Genomic DNA, 17,977 nt, shown 5'->3' on the forward strand with positions numbered 1-17,977 from the left:
TTTGTTGGTTGAGCAGCAGTGCAACACTGCAACACTGTGTGTGTGTGTGTGTGTGTGTGTGTGTGTGTGTGTGTGTGTGTGTGTGTGTGTGTGTGTGTGTGTGTGTGTGTGTGTGTTGTTGAACTGATTTCTTTGGCCTGGTCCCCACACAGGGACCTCCAGAATGGGAAAAACAATGCACCACATTTGCTGAAGTTCAATTCTGAGACACAAGATGGCAGTAGTGAGACTGTTATGACAGTTTAAGTTCAGATTTCCACAAAATCACCACCTTGAGTGATTAATAATAGCGACTATTTCTACTACTACCACTACTACTACTACTAATAATAATAATAATAACAATAATAATAATTATTATTATTATTGTTGTTGTTGTTGTTGTTGTTGTTGTTGTTGTTGTTGTTGTTGCTGTTGCTGCTGCTGCTGCTGTTGTTGTTGTTGCAAGTTTTTTCACATGACTCTAATTATTGTATGTATGCCTAGATAAGAAACTGAACCAGCTTTATATGCAGTATAAATTCTCAAAAAAGGAAGAGGGGATTCAAGAAAGTTTTTTTATAGAATAATGTTTTTAATGCTTTGTCAATGTGGTGGTGAAGGAGTGTTGGAGATTTAGTGTCTCTGTCTGTTATATAACAACAATAACAAAAAAATAATGTGATTAATTAGATTAATCAACTAAAGCTATGGAATAAACGCAGCAAAACTGATTTCTGATCTGATGCAAGGATTAAATGCAAATTCTCAAGTAAACATATAAACATAGAAATATACAGCACCCCCCACTGAATGCTGCAGCTTGTCCAGGTATTTAAATTTATGGCTGATATAGTACAACTTGAGTTCAGCTGCTCCAGATGTTAAGATCAGAGCACCTGAAAGAAAATTTTGGTGGACAACATCAGCAGATTCTACCAAGATTTGAAGTCATCTGAAGTTTGGTGCCAGATAGTCACGTAAAAACATGAAGTATAGGGGTTAGAGGACAAAATGATGATTGGAGCTCATGCAAAGCAACTTTGAAGCCATGAAAGAGGTGTAAAAATACTACATTGCACTATCTGATCACCCATAATATCTGAGTGACTCTCTATTCATACACAAATGGTGTAAATCGTTAATGAAGAGGCCTGGATTAGGAAAATAATTCATCAGCTGTAGAAGTCATTTTAAATGCAATGTGTTATTTAAGTTCTTCTGCATTATAATGGAATACAAAAATAAGGTAATATGATATGGAAATACTCCATATTGTACTCAGAGTTCTTAACCTGAGCTGCCAAAAATATTAATTATGTTTGAGTTGCTTTAGTAATGCTTAAAAAACTGTGCTGTCTATTTGAAACAGTTGTTTTACATATGATATGCTGAATGATTCATTGACTCATTGAGGAATGAGTGCACGGGAGCTTTTGCAGAGCAAAGAAATCAACATTGTCTATTATAAACACAGCTGTTTATTTTCTACTCACTTTGCTGCCCATTCCAAAAAGTGAATAGTCAGTGGAAATGCAATGTCTCTTTAAAAGGTAAAAGCAGTTGGAGTCCATCATAGCTGTTTTGTTTTTCTGATGTTTAGCTGCAAATTATTATTATTATTAGTAGTAGTAGTAGTAGTAGTAGTAGTAGTAGTAGTATTAGCATTATTAAGATGGTGGAGAAGAGCTCCCCTACTGGTGGAAGAGGCCTCTGGCAGAATCACACTCAGGGATAGGCAGTCATCTGCACTTTACATCAATCATCACTGACCTGTTATCTAATAAGACTTTAACCTAGTGACTGAGACCATAAACACAACAGGAAAGTGATTACTGAGGTCATAGATTAAGGGAACCAAGTGCCATTTTCCAAAGATTTCCTTCCAGCTTATGAATGCCAAAACCCGTAATTTTCCATAGTTTAATTGACTGTGGCTCTGAAAGTAAAGTTGGTTGCCTATCAGTTGGAGAGTGGGTAAGTGTGTGATAATGTATAGCTCTGAAAGTAAAGTTGGTTGCCTATCAGTTGGAGAGTGGGTAAGTGTGTGATAGAGAATAAGTAAAAACATAAATGGTTCCTTTTAAGGTCCATGCAATAGAGAATGTTGCAAAGTGTTGCAAACTTCACTTGTATCTATAATTAATCAGATAGTGACAGCAAAGTCTAATGTATAGCTCTGAAAGTAAAGTTGGTTGCCTATCAGTTGGAGAGTGGGTAAGTGTGTGATTGTTGGAAAATAGCTCTGCATGATTTGTGTGTGTGTGAATGCGTAGAGAATGTGGCTTTTAGTAAAAGCATTTTGAATGCTTGGTTGGAACAGCAAGTGTACCAGTTTAGGGTGGTGATTAGTGCTGACCCTTCACAGCAGGAAAGTTCTTGGTTCCCTTCAGGTAATCTTTCACCTGTAGTCCAAATTCATGTATGTTATGTTAAATGGAAAAATTAAGCGTTTAAATTGTCTAGAATATACAGAATAGAATATTATTTTATGGGTAAATGTGACTGTAGTATTTTAATGCGCTTTGAGTTGTCCATAAGACTAGAAAACGTAATATAAATGCCTGTCTACTCACTCGCCCTTCCATAGTAAGTACAAAATTAACGGTAAATGGAGACCTATAAAGATTATGCTAATCATGAGTACCACATTTTTTATTCTTGGACACTTTTATTCAGTTAAAATAATCCTCATACATCTTCTGCTGTCAAAAGCAAGACATTTTATCTCCCTTCTTTTCCTTTTTAAGGCAACTTTCTTCTGACTGGCTGGCCCTCATAAACAGTGTGAGCCTCTTGAACACCAGGTAGGCTGGGTGGGCGGGGCTTCTGTGCTAACTGCAAGAGCTGGGTGCTTGAGATGACCATATTGGCGATATCTTCTCTCCGTGATGTCACACAGATCTCACTGCTTGAAACTGAACATTAAGAACAGTCTGAGCCCAAGCTTTGGCTCACAGATATTACATGTTCATATAATGAACTCATTATTTGATTATCATATTGTATAATTTTTATATGATAGAGAATAAGTAAAAACATAAATGGTTCCTTTTAAGGTCCATGCAATAGAGAATGTTGCAAAGTGTTGCAAACTTCACTTGTATCTATAATTAATCAGATAGTGACAGCAAAGTCTAATGTATAGTAAACTTTTTGGGTCCGCCTTTATCCATTTTGTTGATTTAGAGGCAGAACGGATAATCTTGATGACACTGGGTGGAACTTAATCTCTTGTATGTATAGCAAAAATTAAAATTTTGTGTAGTAACTTTTTTGTTCTTGTAGCAATCGTGTGTGTTTTGTTGCCAGCTGTATCTACACAGTATGCATGGATATGCTTTGCCCACGTGAGAAAAATCATGTGTCTGCTAGGAAATAGGAGTTTCTGCAAGCTCGGCCAGTAAAGGGGAGGAGGACCTCGCTGCTTCAGCCATTCTGCGCCTGTGTGTTATTCTGGGTCAACCATTTCCCTGGAATGTTCTGCCTGCTGCCAAAGACAAGTCACTACAAAGGAATGCACACACAACAGCACAGAAACACAAGGATGACTTAAAAAGGCCTGAATATGAGGACCCAGAGCATTTCTCCTGTGACTGCAACCACTGGCAACACATCCAGAATGCTTCCTCTATTTGGCACTTAGAGGCATAAATGTTCCAAATGATGCCTACAGTTATGAAATAGGTGTGTACAGTATGGATAACCATTTGTGTTAATGCTACAGAATGCTCCCATGAGGATAATTAATTTGATAAGAGGAATGGTTTTAGAGAAGCAGAAGTATGTGTTTTCACCAAAGGCAGAGTATGTAGCTAGCACTGCTTTACCCTCTGTCTCCTCATCCTCCCCATCAACATGCTTTTTTCATTCCTCCCTGAGCACAGATTGTTGCAGCAAGGATGGGTCTTCTGCCTCACATTCAAAATGGGCTTAATCCTTCAGCCGTATACATTGTCAGATTTTTTTGTGTAGGCAAAGGAATGTGTGTAGGAAAAGAGGTGTTCTTTGACATTGTGAAGTGACTGCAGTACACTGGAATTGTATGTGATTGTACTATGCGGAAGGTTGTGGGGGGAGGAAGCAGCAAGGCAGCTGCAGCATGAAGTGTAGAGGTGGAGGTGGTGGTGGTGGTGGGGGGGGGGGTAATATGGATAGTGTAGAGAAAATGAAGAAATGGGAAATCCGGGGAACCTGTTTCCAGGGCAACAGAGGTCTGGAAAAATACAGGCAAGCTGGACTTTTTATTCTCCACACTGCACTAGCCCTCTGGCAAGACACTGCAGACACCTCTAATGACTCCAAAACACTCACTGGCCCTGCTGCTAAAATACTGCCAGGCATCAAGTGATATTTTCTTAGTGTGTGTGTGTGTGTGCATGCTGCCTAGGAGCCAATACTGTCAAACATGTGCATTGCAGGTGCATGTATGATGGGAATGAGTGAAAAGCACACATGTTGCATGGTGCATGAATCAAACATAAATGATCATTAGCAGGTGACGTCATGGTCGATGATGCCCCCCCCCCCCCCCCCAACGCCCTCCCTCTCGCCACAACACACACAGGCAATATCGCTCCTTTTCTTGTGTAATGACCTGCTGCTCTGGTCTGCAGTCACTCAGCCGTCAGACTTGTAGGAGGAGGGACGTGAAAATGCCTTTCTCTGTGGGAGACAATGACTCTGTGATCTCATGAATATATTAGAGGGTCACTGAGCAATGAGCAAGGTATACAGAGCAGCCATTCTCTGCCTGCCAAAGCACACTGCAAAAATCTATTGTAATTGACTCAGCTGGAGTCATCGTGTGTATTGACACAAAATAGCTGTGTTAATATATAAACACATTAGTTTACTTTTGTGTGTGTGTGCAATGATAATTGCAAAAATGCATTATAAATCGCCCAACTAGCCTCTGCTCGATAATACGGCCATCAAGCAGCTTTGTCTTAATGACACGACTGCGACACTAGTAGCTAAGCTAACGTTGTTTAGCTAACGTAACTACCTACAATCAAGCGGCTTCGTTGTCTGGCAGCTGGAGCAGATACGGGGTGAGTTCTGCGGGCACTTATTATCAGGAATACCGGTTCCAGGAAATTAGTAAGGCGCTTTTATTATCGCGTGAATAATTACTTCGAAATTAGTTTAGGGTAGGAAAATAGGGTGTTACACAAACTTATCAACGCGAGCTAAGCATCCTCCATTTAGCTAACGGTGCCAACCGGCGGCGTGTTCACATCCCTCTACAGCTCTGTTTCCACTTCTCTGCTGGCATTCACAAGACAGCGATACACGGACTTGCTGCTAGGGTCACAACAGCACGTTGCAGCTTTAACCAATACGGGACTATTGCATTGTTTCCCCCCCGTTTCCTTGCTTTTAAATCGCCATTCGGAACCAAAACAACCCGAGTTTGATCATCAGTCCAGGCAGGTCGGTGAAACAAAACATCTGCTATTCTCATCTTGTTTTTTTTTTTTTTAAAGTGACGCTTACACACTCGTGCAGAGGTTGAACTCCTCCACACAATCTATGCTGCTGATTTTTCCTCCCGTTCTGCTGCACGTACATTACAGCCGCATGTTTTGTTTGTACTGCGATACTCTTGAGTTGAGTGCTAGTGTTGATTTGCATGTTGTACACGGCTCTGATTGTCACCTTATATTCACCTTATCATGTCAAAATGTATGTCACCATTAATTTGCAGTCCATTTCGTTAACTGGGTGTTTCGGGACATTTATAGGCATAGGTGGTCGTTGTTGTCGCGTTGCGATATATATTTCTGAGCTGAGGTAGCCAGTGCCCTGTTTTTTGTTTTGTTTTTCTTTGGCCATGACTTCCTGGATTGTGTGAGGGGTACAATAACATGTTGTTCTGACATGAAGCCAGACTGTTATTTTGGGTCAGCGTTGACATGAAAAGACAGATTTCTACCTTTGTTAACCCCGTTATACGTTCAGAAAAGGCTCAAATGAATATTTATGGTGAAGACTTTTAGCTGCTTTTTCCTGATTTATTTAGTTTTTAAGGTGAAGTTGGGCATACAATCTAGTTGGTGACTTAATGAATGTAATTCAACACTTTTTTTTTTTTTTTTACTTGTGTCTAGGATTGTATTTATGTCTAAGGTATGTGTGCTAACAGAAAAAGGGCTAGTGGAATAACTAGTACAGTATAATATAGGATAGAAAAAACCAAACAAACAGAAATGATTTGAATGAGTGAAGTTTGTTTAGGATTGAGTTGCACCTTGTACTCTGGACTATGACTGCAACTTATTGTTTTCATTAGGGATGCACTGATTGTGAAATTTTTCTCTAGTATTAATGTTTAAAAACAGCTTTTGTTTTCCTTATTGTTCAGTGGAAATAAATTTTTTTCTTTTAGATTTTTTTCAAATTATTATAGACCACTCACACTGGTAAATGCCATATTATTTTCTGTTATTCTGATACCAGTCAACAGGCTTAATGTTTAAGAAAAAAAAGCTTTGAGCTTTTCTCTACACTTTTGTCCAAAATGTTTTCAGGTTGTTGTCACATGTGATGTAGGTGATATTTGGGAAGCTGACACCAAAGATTTGACCTTTTTTTCCCCTTGGAAGTGAAAACTGTTTGTTTTCAAAGTTGCTTGTTAGTTAAATTTGTCAATTGTTTCATCAGTTGGTATATATGAGGGGAATAATGAGCTTTTAGCTTGTTTTGGCACTGTATTTGTTTTAATACTAAAGACACAAACAGACAACAGAAGGCATTATTTCTTGTTAAAGTTGGCCCACAACTTCACCTAGGATTGCTGCAGACAGGCACACACACAGCCCGCTTTACTAGCAGTTAAAGTAGTTAACAATAAACAACAGTAGGAGGAATTTGGAAAGGTCAGTAAAGTTTCCTTTTAAACAATATTGTCGCATTAAACAGTTTTCATAAAGGTTAACTTGGCCAGTGTACACATTGATGTTAGCTGCTTAACTATTAGTAGTTACTAGATAGCCACAAGCATAGTTTCAGGGGCTCAAAAGCTAGTGTACTCCAAGTTCTGGTCCTAAACTCTGATAATTCTGAGGGTTGCAGCTGAAGGTTAACTTAAGCTAGTGAGTAGTGGCTATGGCTAATAATAAAAAGCTAATTTTAATTTTGGAGCTACCCAGCAAACATCAGTCGTGCCCGTCTGTAACATTATAATTTATGGTGTTAATTTGACAGGGTAACACAACTATTTGTGTCTGAAAGTTGTTATTTCAAGAGGAAAGCTTAGCAACTAGAGCGAAAACTGGTATTTTATCTTACCAGCTTTATTTGATCAGCAATGAAAATGTGAAGCTGAAGTTACTAGAAGCGCGCTTCTACCTCATACAGTCTAAATATAATCACTTTTATTTTTCGTTAGCGTTAGCATGCTGTCTTCACAGATGCTTGCAAAGAACCAAAGTTGTGTTAGCAGCATAATGCGGTTGTTTTTGTCCTGGATGCCATTTTCCACTTTACCATTTATCTCGTCCTTTTGTGCAATAAAAATAAATATCCATATGTCTCTTTATTTTCCTCCACTGACACAAAGTAAAACCAGCTGATTGTAGTGAGGGTGCAAGAACTGATAAGTGGGGTCAATAGGCAGCGAACTGTAAACTGGTTTTCCACAACCACCGGTTCTCGATTCCCATTCCTACTCTTCACCACAGTGAGGATTGCAGCTTATTAGTTTAACATTGGTATTTGTTTGCTGCTCTGTATTGGCAGATACTGTGAGCAAGAAATGTCACAATATCAGAAATTTAGTTGGTATTAATATCAGCAGATTTGAACAATTCTCTATGCCCAATCTGGGAGTTTATGTAGTTAAAAAAAAAAAAATCTTAAAAACTAATTGCTAAATCACTGAGATTGCGATGATAGGCTGTTTATTTTGAATGTTGGTTACATTTTGAGAAGCTGTGGCTCAGCTGGTAGAGTGGGTTGTCGGTGATCAATTTCTGGCTCATCAGATTACTATTATTATTATTATGAAAAATGAAGGTGGAGTTGGCCAAACAGTTGGTCAAAAGTATTACATTAAGACATTCTGATAGATGGTAAACTATTCAATAGGATACTTGATTAATCTAAATTGCCCATAGGTGTGAATGCAGGAGTGAATGTGAGTGCGAATGGTTGTCTGTCTCTGTGTTAGCCCTGCGACAGACTGGCGACCTGTCCAGGGTCTAGCCCGCTCCTTGCCTTATGACAGCTGGGGTAGGCTCCAGTGCCCCCCGCGACCCTGAAACGGATAAATGAAAGTGGATGGATGGTAATCTAAAAGTGCTGGCTGAGTCTGCACCTGCTCAACTTACCTGTTTTGTTAGAACAAGACATAGTCAGAGCTTTCTTGCTGATGTGCTAAAGAACAACTTTTTCATTTTCCATCTTTGAATCACACATGTTATCCAAGGTAGAGGAAACGTATCTGTGACAATGCTAAATCACTGAAGCTATGTCCACCAAACATGGAGAGCATAAGTTTTTTAGCGAAACTGAAATAAGCACAGTTTTCAGTGACAATATTGGACTGCGGCCAGAGGATGGCTGTAATGTAAAGGATGGCTACACATACTAATTGACATACAAGAAGCCTTATGACACCGCCCACTGAGATTTAAAAAAACAAAACAAAACAAAACATAATACATATATCTCTTTCTTATCAGTGTATAGGGGTGGCGCTTTTTGCATTTTTAAAATTTTGGCTTTGAAAGGTATCATAAGTCCCAGAGAGCTTGACCTCAAAGTTAAGATCAGAGGTCAAGTTATCTAAAAAATCTAGACAGTTTGATTTTCAGATACTGTGAATTAGGAGTCAAATGTGTGTCAAATTGTTAAGTGGCTTTGTTGGAATTTGCATCAGAGGTTTACTTTTCTTTGTGTGTGGGAGAGAGAGAGAGAAGTGTTAAATAGGGCTGCAGTTTCTAATTTTTTGTGATGGATTAATAGTGTTTTGTTGAATAGTCCAATTTGCACATTTTCAGAAAAGCAGCAATTATTTGCATTTGGCAAGCTTAAATTTATTCATTTTAGGCATTTATGCTTAAAATTAAAAAACAAAAATAGAAAACTATCTAAAATATTCTTAAAACTTTCTTAAAAGCAGGAGCTGGAAAGCAGGCATGCAGGTATAGGAGCAGAGGGTCAGTTGTGAGTTGATTGAGTGGCTCTGGTGTTTTGGCTGGCAGTGTGTTGACAGTAACAGAGAAGCAAAGAACATATGGTGAGAAATGGAATGCTGCTAGACATTTTGTCATTTCTGTACAGGTAGTCTGTGCTGGTTCATATTAAACCTGTGATAAAGTTAGACATCATAGATGTTTCATATTTATTTTTGTGTGGTTTTTGCCATCCAGCTGTAATGAGAAAACAATAAGTTGTAAAGTGCTGGAAGTGCTTTTTGATGAATGAGAATTCAAGTATGGTTTCACAGATTCAACTCTCTCTTTCTTTCTTTTTATACAAAATATGAAGTGTCTGACCTAAATCTACAAAGTGCAAATAGAAAGCCAGAGAAAAGATACAGTGGGAGGGGATGTTCAAGGCTCTGATGTTGGAAAATTAGCATGTCAGTTGGTAACTGTCAGATAAAGAAAATCTTGAGTGGGAGAACCCAGGAGGAGAGCAGTGGCAGAGCAGTGAGGAAGAATGTGCTGGAAAAAAAGCATCTGTCATTAAAGGAGGAAAAGGCACAAATAAAAAAGCAGTGGTGTTAATATATTGACCAAGTCAAAGAACAAGTTTAATCTGTTCTTGCATGTTCTCATGTGGTGTAACCTTTTTTGAACACTGTAATTAAGACATGCTGTGTGTGTAGATTAAAATGGTCCAAGCGTCACATTTGTCTGCACAGTAGAGCTGCAGAAATGTGACATTTCAATTTATGGAGGTTTGATGCTTTTTTTTTTTTTGTCACATATGACAGGGTGTCTTTTACGGATGTACCAATATCAGGTAATTTTGACCTTTTTCTTGTATAATAATATATTGGCAAATATAAATTGCATTTATATATTTGCATGGATGATAATTAGCTGTGCCGCACAGCAAGAAGGTCCTGAGTTCAATTCCAACATCAGGCCGGGGTCTTTCTGTGTGGAGTTTGCATGTTCTCCCCGTGTTTGCGTGGGTTCTCTCCGGGTACTCCGGCTTCCTCCCACCGTCCAAAGACATGCAGCTTGTGGGGATAGGTTAATTGGAAAATCCAAATTGCCATTAGGTGTGAATGTGAGTGCGAATGGTTGTCTGTCCCTGTGTGTTGGCCCTGCGACAGACTGGCGACCTGTCCAGGGTGTACCACGCCTCTCGCCCTATGACAGCTGGGATAGGCTCCAGCGCCCCCCGCGACCCTGAAAAGGATAAGCGGAAGCGAATGGATGGATGGATAATTAGCTGTTATGTCAATTTTGCTTTAGCTACATAATAAAAATAATTGAATTGTTTTAGGCGTTTAGCTTTTCATCACACAAAGTCTTATTTCTTTATATTGTTCTTCTAAGGAGCCACACTTTCTTGCAGTTTTTCTGAAGTGGTCTTGAGACGGTAGTTCAAAGTTTTACTTTTACAGACAGACATGTCTATAGGAGATGAAAGTCATACATTCTTCACTCTATTGCTAAGGGAGAGGCAAGCCACCCTTAATAAAAACCTAATTTCTGTCACTTGGATACGCAGTCTTGCTCTTTGGGTCACTACCCATAGCTCATGACAAGAGGTGAGGGTCGGGCCATAGTTTGACCGGTAAATCAGTAGCTTTGCTTTTACACTGAACTCTCTTTCTACCACAGCAGACCAGTACTGCATCACTATAGCCACAGTCCCAACCTGTCTGTCAGCAAGACCATGAGATGCTTAAACTCCTTCACTTGGGGCAGCACCTCGTCCTTGAACCAGTAGACCATGGCTTCAGACTTGGAAGGGCTAATTGTTATACCCATTGCTTCACACTCAGCTGTGAACTGCTCCTTTAAATCTAAAAGACATGGATTGAAAATACACTATGCTTCAAAATGGATCGTGTTTTTTATATATATATATATATATATATATATATATATATATATATATATATATATATATATATATATAGATAGAGTTTATTAAGGCCCTCTTAAAATAAAATAAATTTGCACAAGTAAAGGCAGTGACAAACTTTTTTAGAGAACTGAAATATCAATTGACTGTATATTCAAAACACTAGCATTTTTCTACAATATTACAACTTTGAAATGGCACCGAATAGTAGGAAGGACACGGCAACCTGCTAGTGGTCAAAGAAATCAGAACAGCGCTATATAGGTCTTTTTAATCAACTTCACACTACCATAAACCTCCAGCAACCAGCTGGGAGAGTAATATACACTGTTCCCTATTGTCCCCCAGTTACATGAGCTTAGAGTCTGGTTGGCTTAAATTGATGTCACTTAAACACAACACAGAGATGTTCTGGACATAAAGTTAAAGTGGTTGTTTCTTCACATTCTTTTAATGGCTTGAGTTCATTTTGTAAGGCTTTGGACTCCTTTGAACACAGGAAGCAAAAGAAGTACCTTTTGTATTGGTGCCCTTTTATAACTAGGGGCTCTATTGGCTGATGGAGTTAATGTTTAACTCGTGTTTTTTCTTTTTTTTTTTTTTCATTAAAATTTCTTTTAGATTAATCTTTAAAATGACTGTAAATTTATTTATGTATTTATTATTTGTAAAATAATGTTCACACATAAGGTGTGTTCAGATGTGTTACCATACTCAGATGTTTGGGTGACAGCAAATTATTTACCCAGGCGATAATAAATTTGATGTTTTGTTTTGTTTTGAATAATGCTTTTCATTTTTTAATAACGAAAAGCATCAAATTGTCTAATTGAAATATTTTAAACGGCAAATATTTCATCTTTTCATCCTGCTTAAGCTTTAAATGTTTGTGTCGGTATGTGACTATTGTACATTGGTGTTCTGAGAGAAGACGGTGCCTCTCTGTTCTCTTAAATTTCTTTTGATATCAGCAGGCTAAATATAGCTCGCAGCACCCCTCCCCCTCCTTGACGAGGTATCAGAGCCAAGAGAGCAGTCAGTGATAGGCTAACATTTTGATGTGCACAGTGACACACACACACAGATTAAAGTGAGTTGCTCAGAGTGGGACGGCACTGTCTTTGTGCAGACCAAGTATGGGCTACAGTGATGATAAATTGCTGCTGTTTGCAGCACCAAATGAGATTTGAGTATTCGTCTTTTTCTGTGCGTCTCAGGGCTGCCACTGGAGGATGGTGGGGGTATTCCGATGAACCTCCTCAAGTGCATGAAACCCTCCTTGCCTCCACAAAGGTATCCACACACTCACACAAGTGTGACCATAAGCTCAGTGTCCTCAGGTGAATCATGTGACCCTTCACCTGCTAAGCCAAGCAAGAATGAGTCTTGCATTACTAGGCAAGCCACTACAAGTTATAATGGAATGAAATTTTTCCCATTAGTTGTTCACTTATTTAATATGATTTAAATATACAAATTGGTTATTTCATTAAAATTTTTTAATTATTTTTATGTATGTTTGAAGTGTTCTTAAAACTACTCTTTCTACATCATATCTTCTAAAATTAAAATATGAATAACTTAAATAACTTTCATTTTCAATCAAACGTCCCAAGCATTTCAAGGCTCAAATAGACTAAATCCGTTTTCTTTGGATTTTGGAGAGCAATCCTGCAGTAAGCTTTTTAAAGGTCTTACACCAGATTTGTCTATAACTGATTGGTTGTCTGTGATACCTACACTACGCCTGGTACAATAAAAGAAATAGTTATGTTTTTCAGAATTTTGAAAGTATGTTTTATCGTGAAATTCCCAATATAAAATCTTTCTTTTATGGCTTTATGCCTCAAAGGGACATTGTCATCTCCAGTTTCATCAGTGCCGTCTCACTTGATGGGGAAGATGTTTTTTTGAGACACAGGTTCAGAGGGAGAGTGAAGTCAGCGCTGCACGACTTGTAGTGTCAAGCGATAGGAGTGTGCACTGCGTGTGTTAGCTATTCTGACCAGTATCAACCCTTCTTCATTCTGTCTCCTCCTGCACTCCATGGTCACATTTTGCTGTTTTTATGCAGACAAATTCATAACACATATGAAATTATGATAATTTTTATTATGAACTATTAATTTAACAAAGTTCATAAACATTACATGTTAAACAATCATTCGTAAGCAGAGTCTGTTTTGTGCTGGCTATAGCTGATGTTCCCCTGCAGGCCTTTCCTCATGCATTCATGGAAAATCAGAGGAAGAGAAGTCCAATTGCAGAACCATGCTGGCAAATATAAATCAATGGAGATGGATATGACAATCTTGACTTTAGACATGCTCAGTAAGTGTATGTGCTGCACCTCCGACCAGGAAGAAAACTTGGATGCATGGATCTGTAAATAATAAAGGAAAAAAAAGAAGCAGATAACTGAATCCCCTCCAGTTTGAACTATTAAGGGGAATCCAGAGTGTTTTCTGTTCAGTCTTTTTGGATGCATCTGGATTCGCTTAAGCCGAAACAGTCTTAATTGAGTGCAGCCATACAGCCTGGTGACTGCTGTTTCACTACAGAAAGAAGTGGAAGAAATGTGTAGGCAGCTCAACAACAAGCAGTAATGGTTAAAAGGGGGAAAATGGGGAAAAAAGTTACAGAAACATATTGAATCTGATTATTAAGTGAACAAATGCCAGATTAAACTTCTATGTCTTTACCAAAATATGGAAGAGTAATTTAAAAATATTAAAAACACTGAATCAGTGTCAGTAAGCCTTTAAATATTGTGCTCTGAGACCGGTGCTGTCCTTTCCAGTAAATGGTTTGCAAGGAGGAAGCAGAAACCTTAACTGTGAGATAAATAAACCATGTTATGGTTCATCATTAGCTCGCCAAAGTAAAAGGTGCAATGATTACCTTTTACTCATGTCCTTGTGCTACAGCAGTAAAATGAGCTGTAATAAGGTCTGTTTTCATCATCTATTTTTGTTAGGAAATAATAAAGTTATGTCTGATATTCTGACATTTAATGTTATTGATATCTAGATGAAAGCTCTCTCTGCCTCTACTGAACCTCCACAACTATCCCAGTAACTCGTATTCATATCCTCCTGCAGCACTGGCGGCTCCTTCATAAATGAGCCAGTCTCCTGGCAACCAGGCACCAATCAGCACGCAGGATCTCTCTCTGTAGTAACCACTGTGTGGGGTGTGACCAATCACACACACAATCAGGTAACACATGACTTGGTATCCTGGGTATCCTGGGACATTGTTCTCCTCCTGTTGGCTGTAACTATACAAAGACTAATTTCAGAAGTATATACAAAGCCTGGGTTTAATTCAGAGTATAAAATCAAGGGCTGCTATTCTGACTGGGAATCTAGAAGTGAAATATTTCCTTTTACTAAAAGGGCTATATTTTGTAAAAGGTACTTGTGCATATTCAGTTTGTTAACTAAAATAGATGGCAGTCAGGCAATCCCCTGTTTGGAAGCTTATTGTAGGGTCAGCAGCAAAACGGATGTCGGCCCCCCCCAAAAATAGGAAAAATCTGGTGTAAGTGCACACTGTGTATGAGATTTTCAGCCCTGTTCAACAGGGGACTAAAATAATTTTATTACTCTCCTTAAAGCCACCAGAATCACTTGACGAAAACAGTAATTTTGCCTTGCACAATATGAGAGCTGCTCGAGCACCAATGTTTTAGTGTGTTGCTCGGTATTTTTCATCATGATTGTTTTTTTGTTTTGTTTTGGGTTTTTTTTTTTCATAAATGTCCCTTAATCCACTATTAGAAAAGTAAAGATTAGAAAACAATAAAGTCATCAATGGGCTAGCTGCTTTTCTCTGAAAGACCTTTACTTTCAGGACACTGATATGGCTGAAGTTGAGCTGCTCTCAATAGTTACATCCACATTTCATTGTTAAATGTCCTATTCCTAACCTACAGTGCTGTTATAACTTTCACAAATACTGTTTCGTCCCAAAGACCAAAACATGTTTGAGTCTACTTAGAAGTACATGTGTAAAAAATTACTTAATTATTTTAAAATAAACTGTCTCTGTTTAACTTTCAGTTTGAGTGTTAAGAGTTAACCTAGGAAGCCCACACTTTGGTCTAATGAATGTCTCTCCCACCACCTTGTCTGCCTTCATATCTTCCCATCACTTTATGGTTTATATGACTGTTTGGGGTGAAATTATTCCTCCTATTCCTATGTAGGTGTTTGGTGCACCCATGGGCCCTGGCGATAGCTCTGGCAGTCACATGATGCCCGGTGGTAGCCCTGGTATGGGTCCTGGGATGGGCTCCCAGTTCATAGGTCAGCAGTCATATGGAGATCCTGTCTCGAAAGGTTATGGCCAGCCAGTCATGTATGGACGTCCCAGCACTGCTTACAACCCAGCCTCCGCCTACAGTGGAAGGTATGCTATCCTATTGTTCTGATTATTGGCCAGTCTAGTTGGTGCTGTGAAACAACATTTTTTTATGCTCAGAGAAAAGGCAAAGAGAAACTACTAGTTGTAGTAAATTATGATCACCAGTTAATAGGTTAATATGCTTTTTCATGTCAAGTTAAAAGACATTGTAGATCCTTCAACACTAATTATTAAAAAGATGTAAGTGAATGTATGTATGCATACATTTTACCTTGAAAGTCATTAAAGATATATGCTGTACAGTCATTCCACCCTGGAAAATGAACATTCAAAGAAATCATGTGTATTTTAGTACTGACTATTTACACAGGCACAACTCCCCTAGCTTGCTGACTACATCCCATAGAGATGGTTTTATAGTGTCCGACTACCAATATCACCGTAAGCAACTGAACTCATCTTTATCATTGCCAAAGTAACCTTAGAAACAGTTGAAGAAGTAGGCTGGAAGCCAACATCAGTTAACACTGGAATGATGTTAGTTGGTCTAACTGTGGTACAGAAGGTCATCATGAGAGAGAGGTCCTGCATTTAGTAACCTTTTACGTAACCTTCTCAGTCAATTTTTCTTGCCCACAGTCGCTAAACAACTGCAAACAGCTATGCAGCCCACCACATTTCTTTCTTTCCATTTCTGTTTTGTGTTGATTCCCTGCTATAGTTTTTTCTGCCTCAGGCTCTTCATATATCGGATGGAAGAGGGTGATCTCCCAAATCAGAGCCATATCAAATATAAATATCTTGTTTTGACTCTAGTGGTTAGGACTGAAATGCTTTTTTAAATTACATGCATGTAATGTAATATGGTTGCTCTCACCCACGACTCTGACTCATGCTAGTGACAAAACGTCACATAGTTATGTGTAGTTTACTAATCCCACTCATCTCCCAGTCTTCCTTTCTCTCCCCACAGTTACTCTGGAAACAGTGGAGGTGCCGGTCTAGGTGTTCGTCCACCCTCAGATTTCACTCAGGCTGCTGCTGCTGCTGTTGCTGCCGCCGCTGCCACAGCAACTGCCACTGCTACAGCGACCGTTGCAGCAATACAGGAAAAACAGAACCAGGAGCTGAGCTATGGCCAGGTAAAGGTCTCTGAGAAAAATATGTGCATGTCTTTGTGTTAGGGGAGGCATGCAAGAAGAGAAAAGGGAGAAGCTGCACATAGCTTTCATGGTTCAGGTGCAATCATTTGATGTAATTAGCTGATTTTATTTTCCATAAATGATAGTGAGTTGAATATCTGAACTCTGCGTTGGATGTTACCAGATGTTTCTGGTAGTTGCAGCTTTAGTTTCAACTTGTTCATGTTGATCCTGATTGCCAAATTTTTGACTCAGATAATTTTAGCATCCAAGGTTGGACCTGTTACATGTCCCACTCTCTGCCTATAATTTCCTCTGAAGTTATTAATGAAGGCACAAAAGCACACAGAGAGCAGCAGGCAGTGATTATGTGCATCCTCTTTTAGCTTAAACATACATACATGTCAATCAAGTATTTGCAATAAATGGCAATAAGTCTTTAACATCACTGTGGAGGAATTTTGGCTCACTCTTCCTTGCAGAATTGTTTTAATTTACCTACTGTGGTGTGTTTTTGAAACATTCAGATGTTGACTTGTGTATTTAAGATACTTCTGGTGCATGACTCAAGTGTGTTTGAGCTTCAGGATTTTCTGGTAGAAAGCAGAATTCATGATTACATCAGCTATGGCAAGTCGTGCAGATCCTGAAGCAGTAAAGCAGTCACAGAGAATCACACTACCACCATCATGTTTGGCTGTTGGTATGATGTACTTTTTCTGAAATACTGTTTCATGTTGAATATAATGGGTTGTAAGTCTTCAGAAAAGTTCTGCTTTTGTCTTGGCAATCCACAGAATATTTTCCCCAAATTTCAGGGAACAACGAAGATACTTTTTTTTGGCAAATGTGAGATGAACCTGACAGTTCTTTTTAGTCAGCAGTGATTTTTACATTGAAACTCTGAGCAAAAATTGCAATCCGTTAATATTTTGTCATTGTTGAATCATCATACCTAACTGAGGCCTGCAGTTTTTTAGATGTTGTTCTGGGTTCTTATGAAACTTGTGTGACTTCTTAATTACACTTGGAGTAATTTTGATAGGCTGAGCAATACTGAGCTTATTTTCCTTAAAAAATACACTTTAAATTAAAAAAAAATGCAATTTTTATTTACTTGGGTTATCTTTGTCTAATATTAAACACTGTTTGATAATCTGAAAAATGTACTGTATCTGAAAGTGTGACAAATATGGAAAAAACCCCAAAACAAAACATCAGGAAGGGGTCTTTTGATCCACAGCACTATATTGATATTGATTAGACTTAAGTTAAATGGGATTCCCATTATAAGTTACAGGTTGTATTTATTTCAACTACCAAAACTGCGACTGGGCAAAAGTAACTTTCACAGCTCTGAGTTGCTTAATAAATGCAGACCCTAACTCGCTGTGACGGAACTCTGTGAGCTGTCAGTGCTGTGGAAAAGATCC

General features: G+C 38.6%; 1 protein-coding gene across 7 annotated transcripts in view; it reads left to right on the forward strand.

Annotated features, from left to right (window-relative positions):
- The first annotated feature begins 4,599 nt into the window (after positions 1-4,599).
- The window catches only part of zmiz2 (zinc finger, MIZ-type containing 2), a 33,113-nt gene continuing 19,735 nt past the window's right edge, over positions 4,600-17,977 (forward strand). Inside the window, exons 1-5 of one of the 7 annotated variants that reach the window (XM_085165832.1) lie at positions 4,600-5,415; positions 12,252-12,327; positions 14,136-14,253; positions 15,245-15,447; positions 16,376-16,544. In XM_085165832.1, the coding sequence (XP_085021958.1) occupies positions 12,284-12,327; positions 14,136-14,253; positions 15,245-15,447; positions 16,376-16,544 (534 nt within the window). In that variant the 5' untranslated portion in view covers positions 4,600-5,415; positions 12,252-12,283. Of the gene's footprint in view, positions 5,416-11,110; positions 12,328-14,135; positions 14,254-15,244; positions 15,448-16,375; positions 16,545-17,977 lie in introns of those variants that run through there. The other 6 variants (XM_085165831.1, XM_085165836.1, XM_085165834.1 and 3 more) reach the window with 6 other exon arrangements.

Source organism: Neolamprologus multifasciatus, chromosome 7 (genome assembly GCF_963576455.1).
Source record: "Neolamprologus multifasciatus chromosome 7, fNeoMul1.2, whole genome shotgun sequence".
NCBI classification, from domain to species: Eukaryota; Metazoa; Chordata; class Actinopteri; order Cichliformes; family Cichlidae; genus Neolamprologus; species Neolamprologus multifasciatus.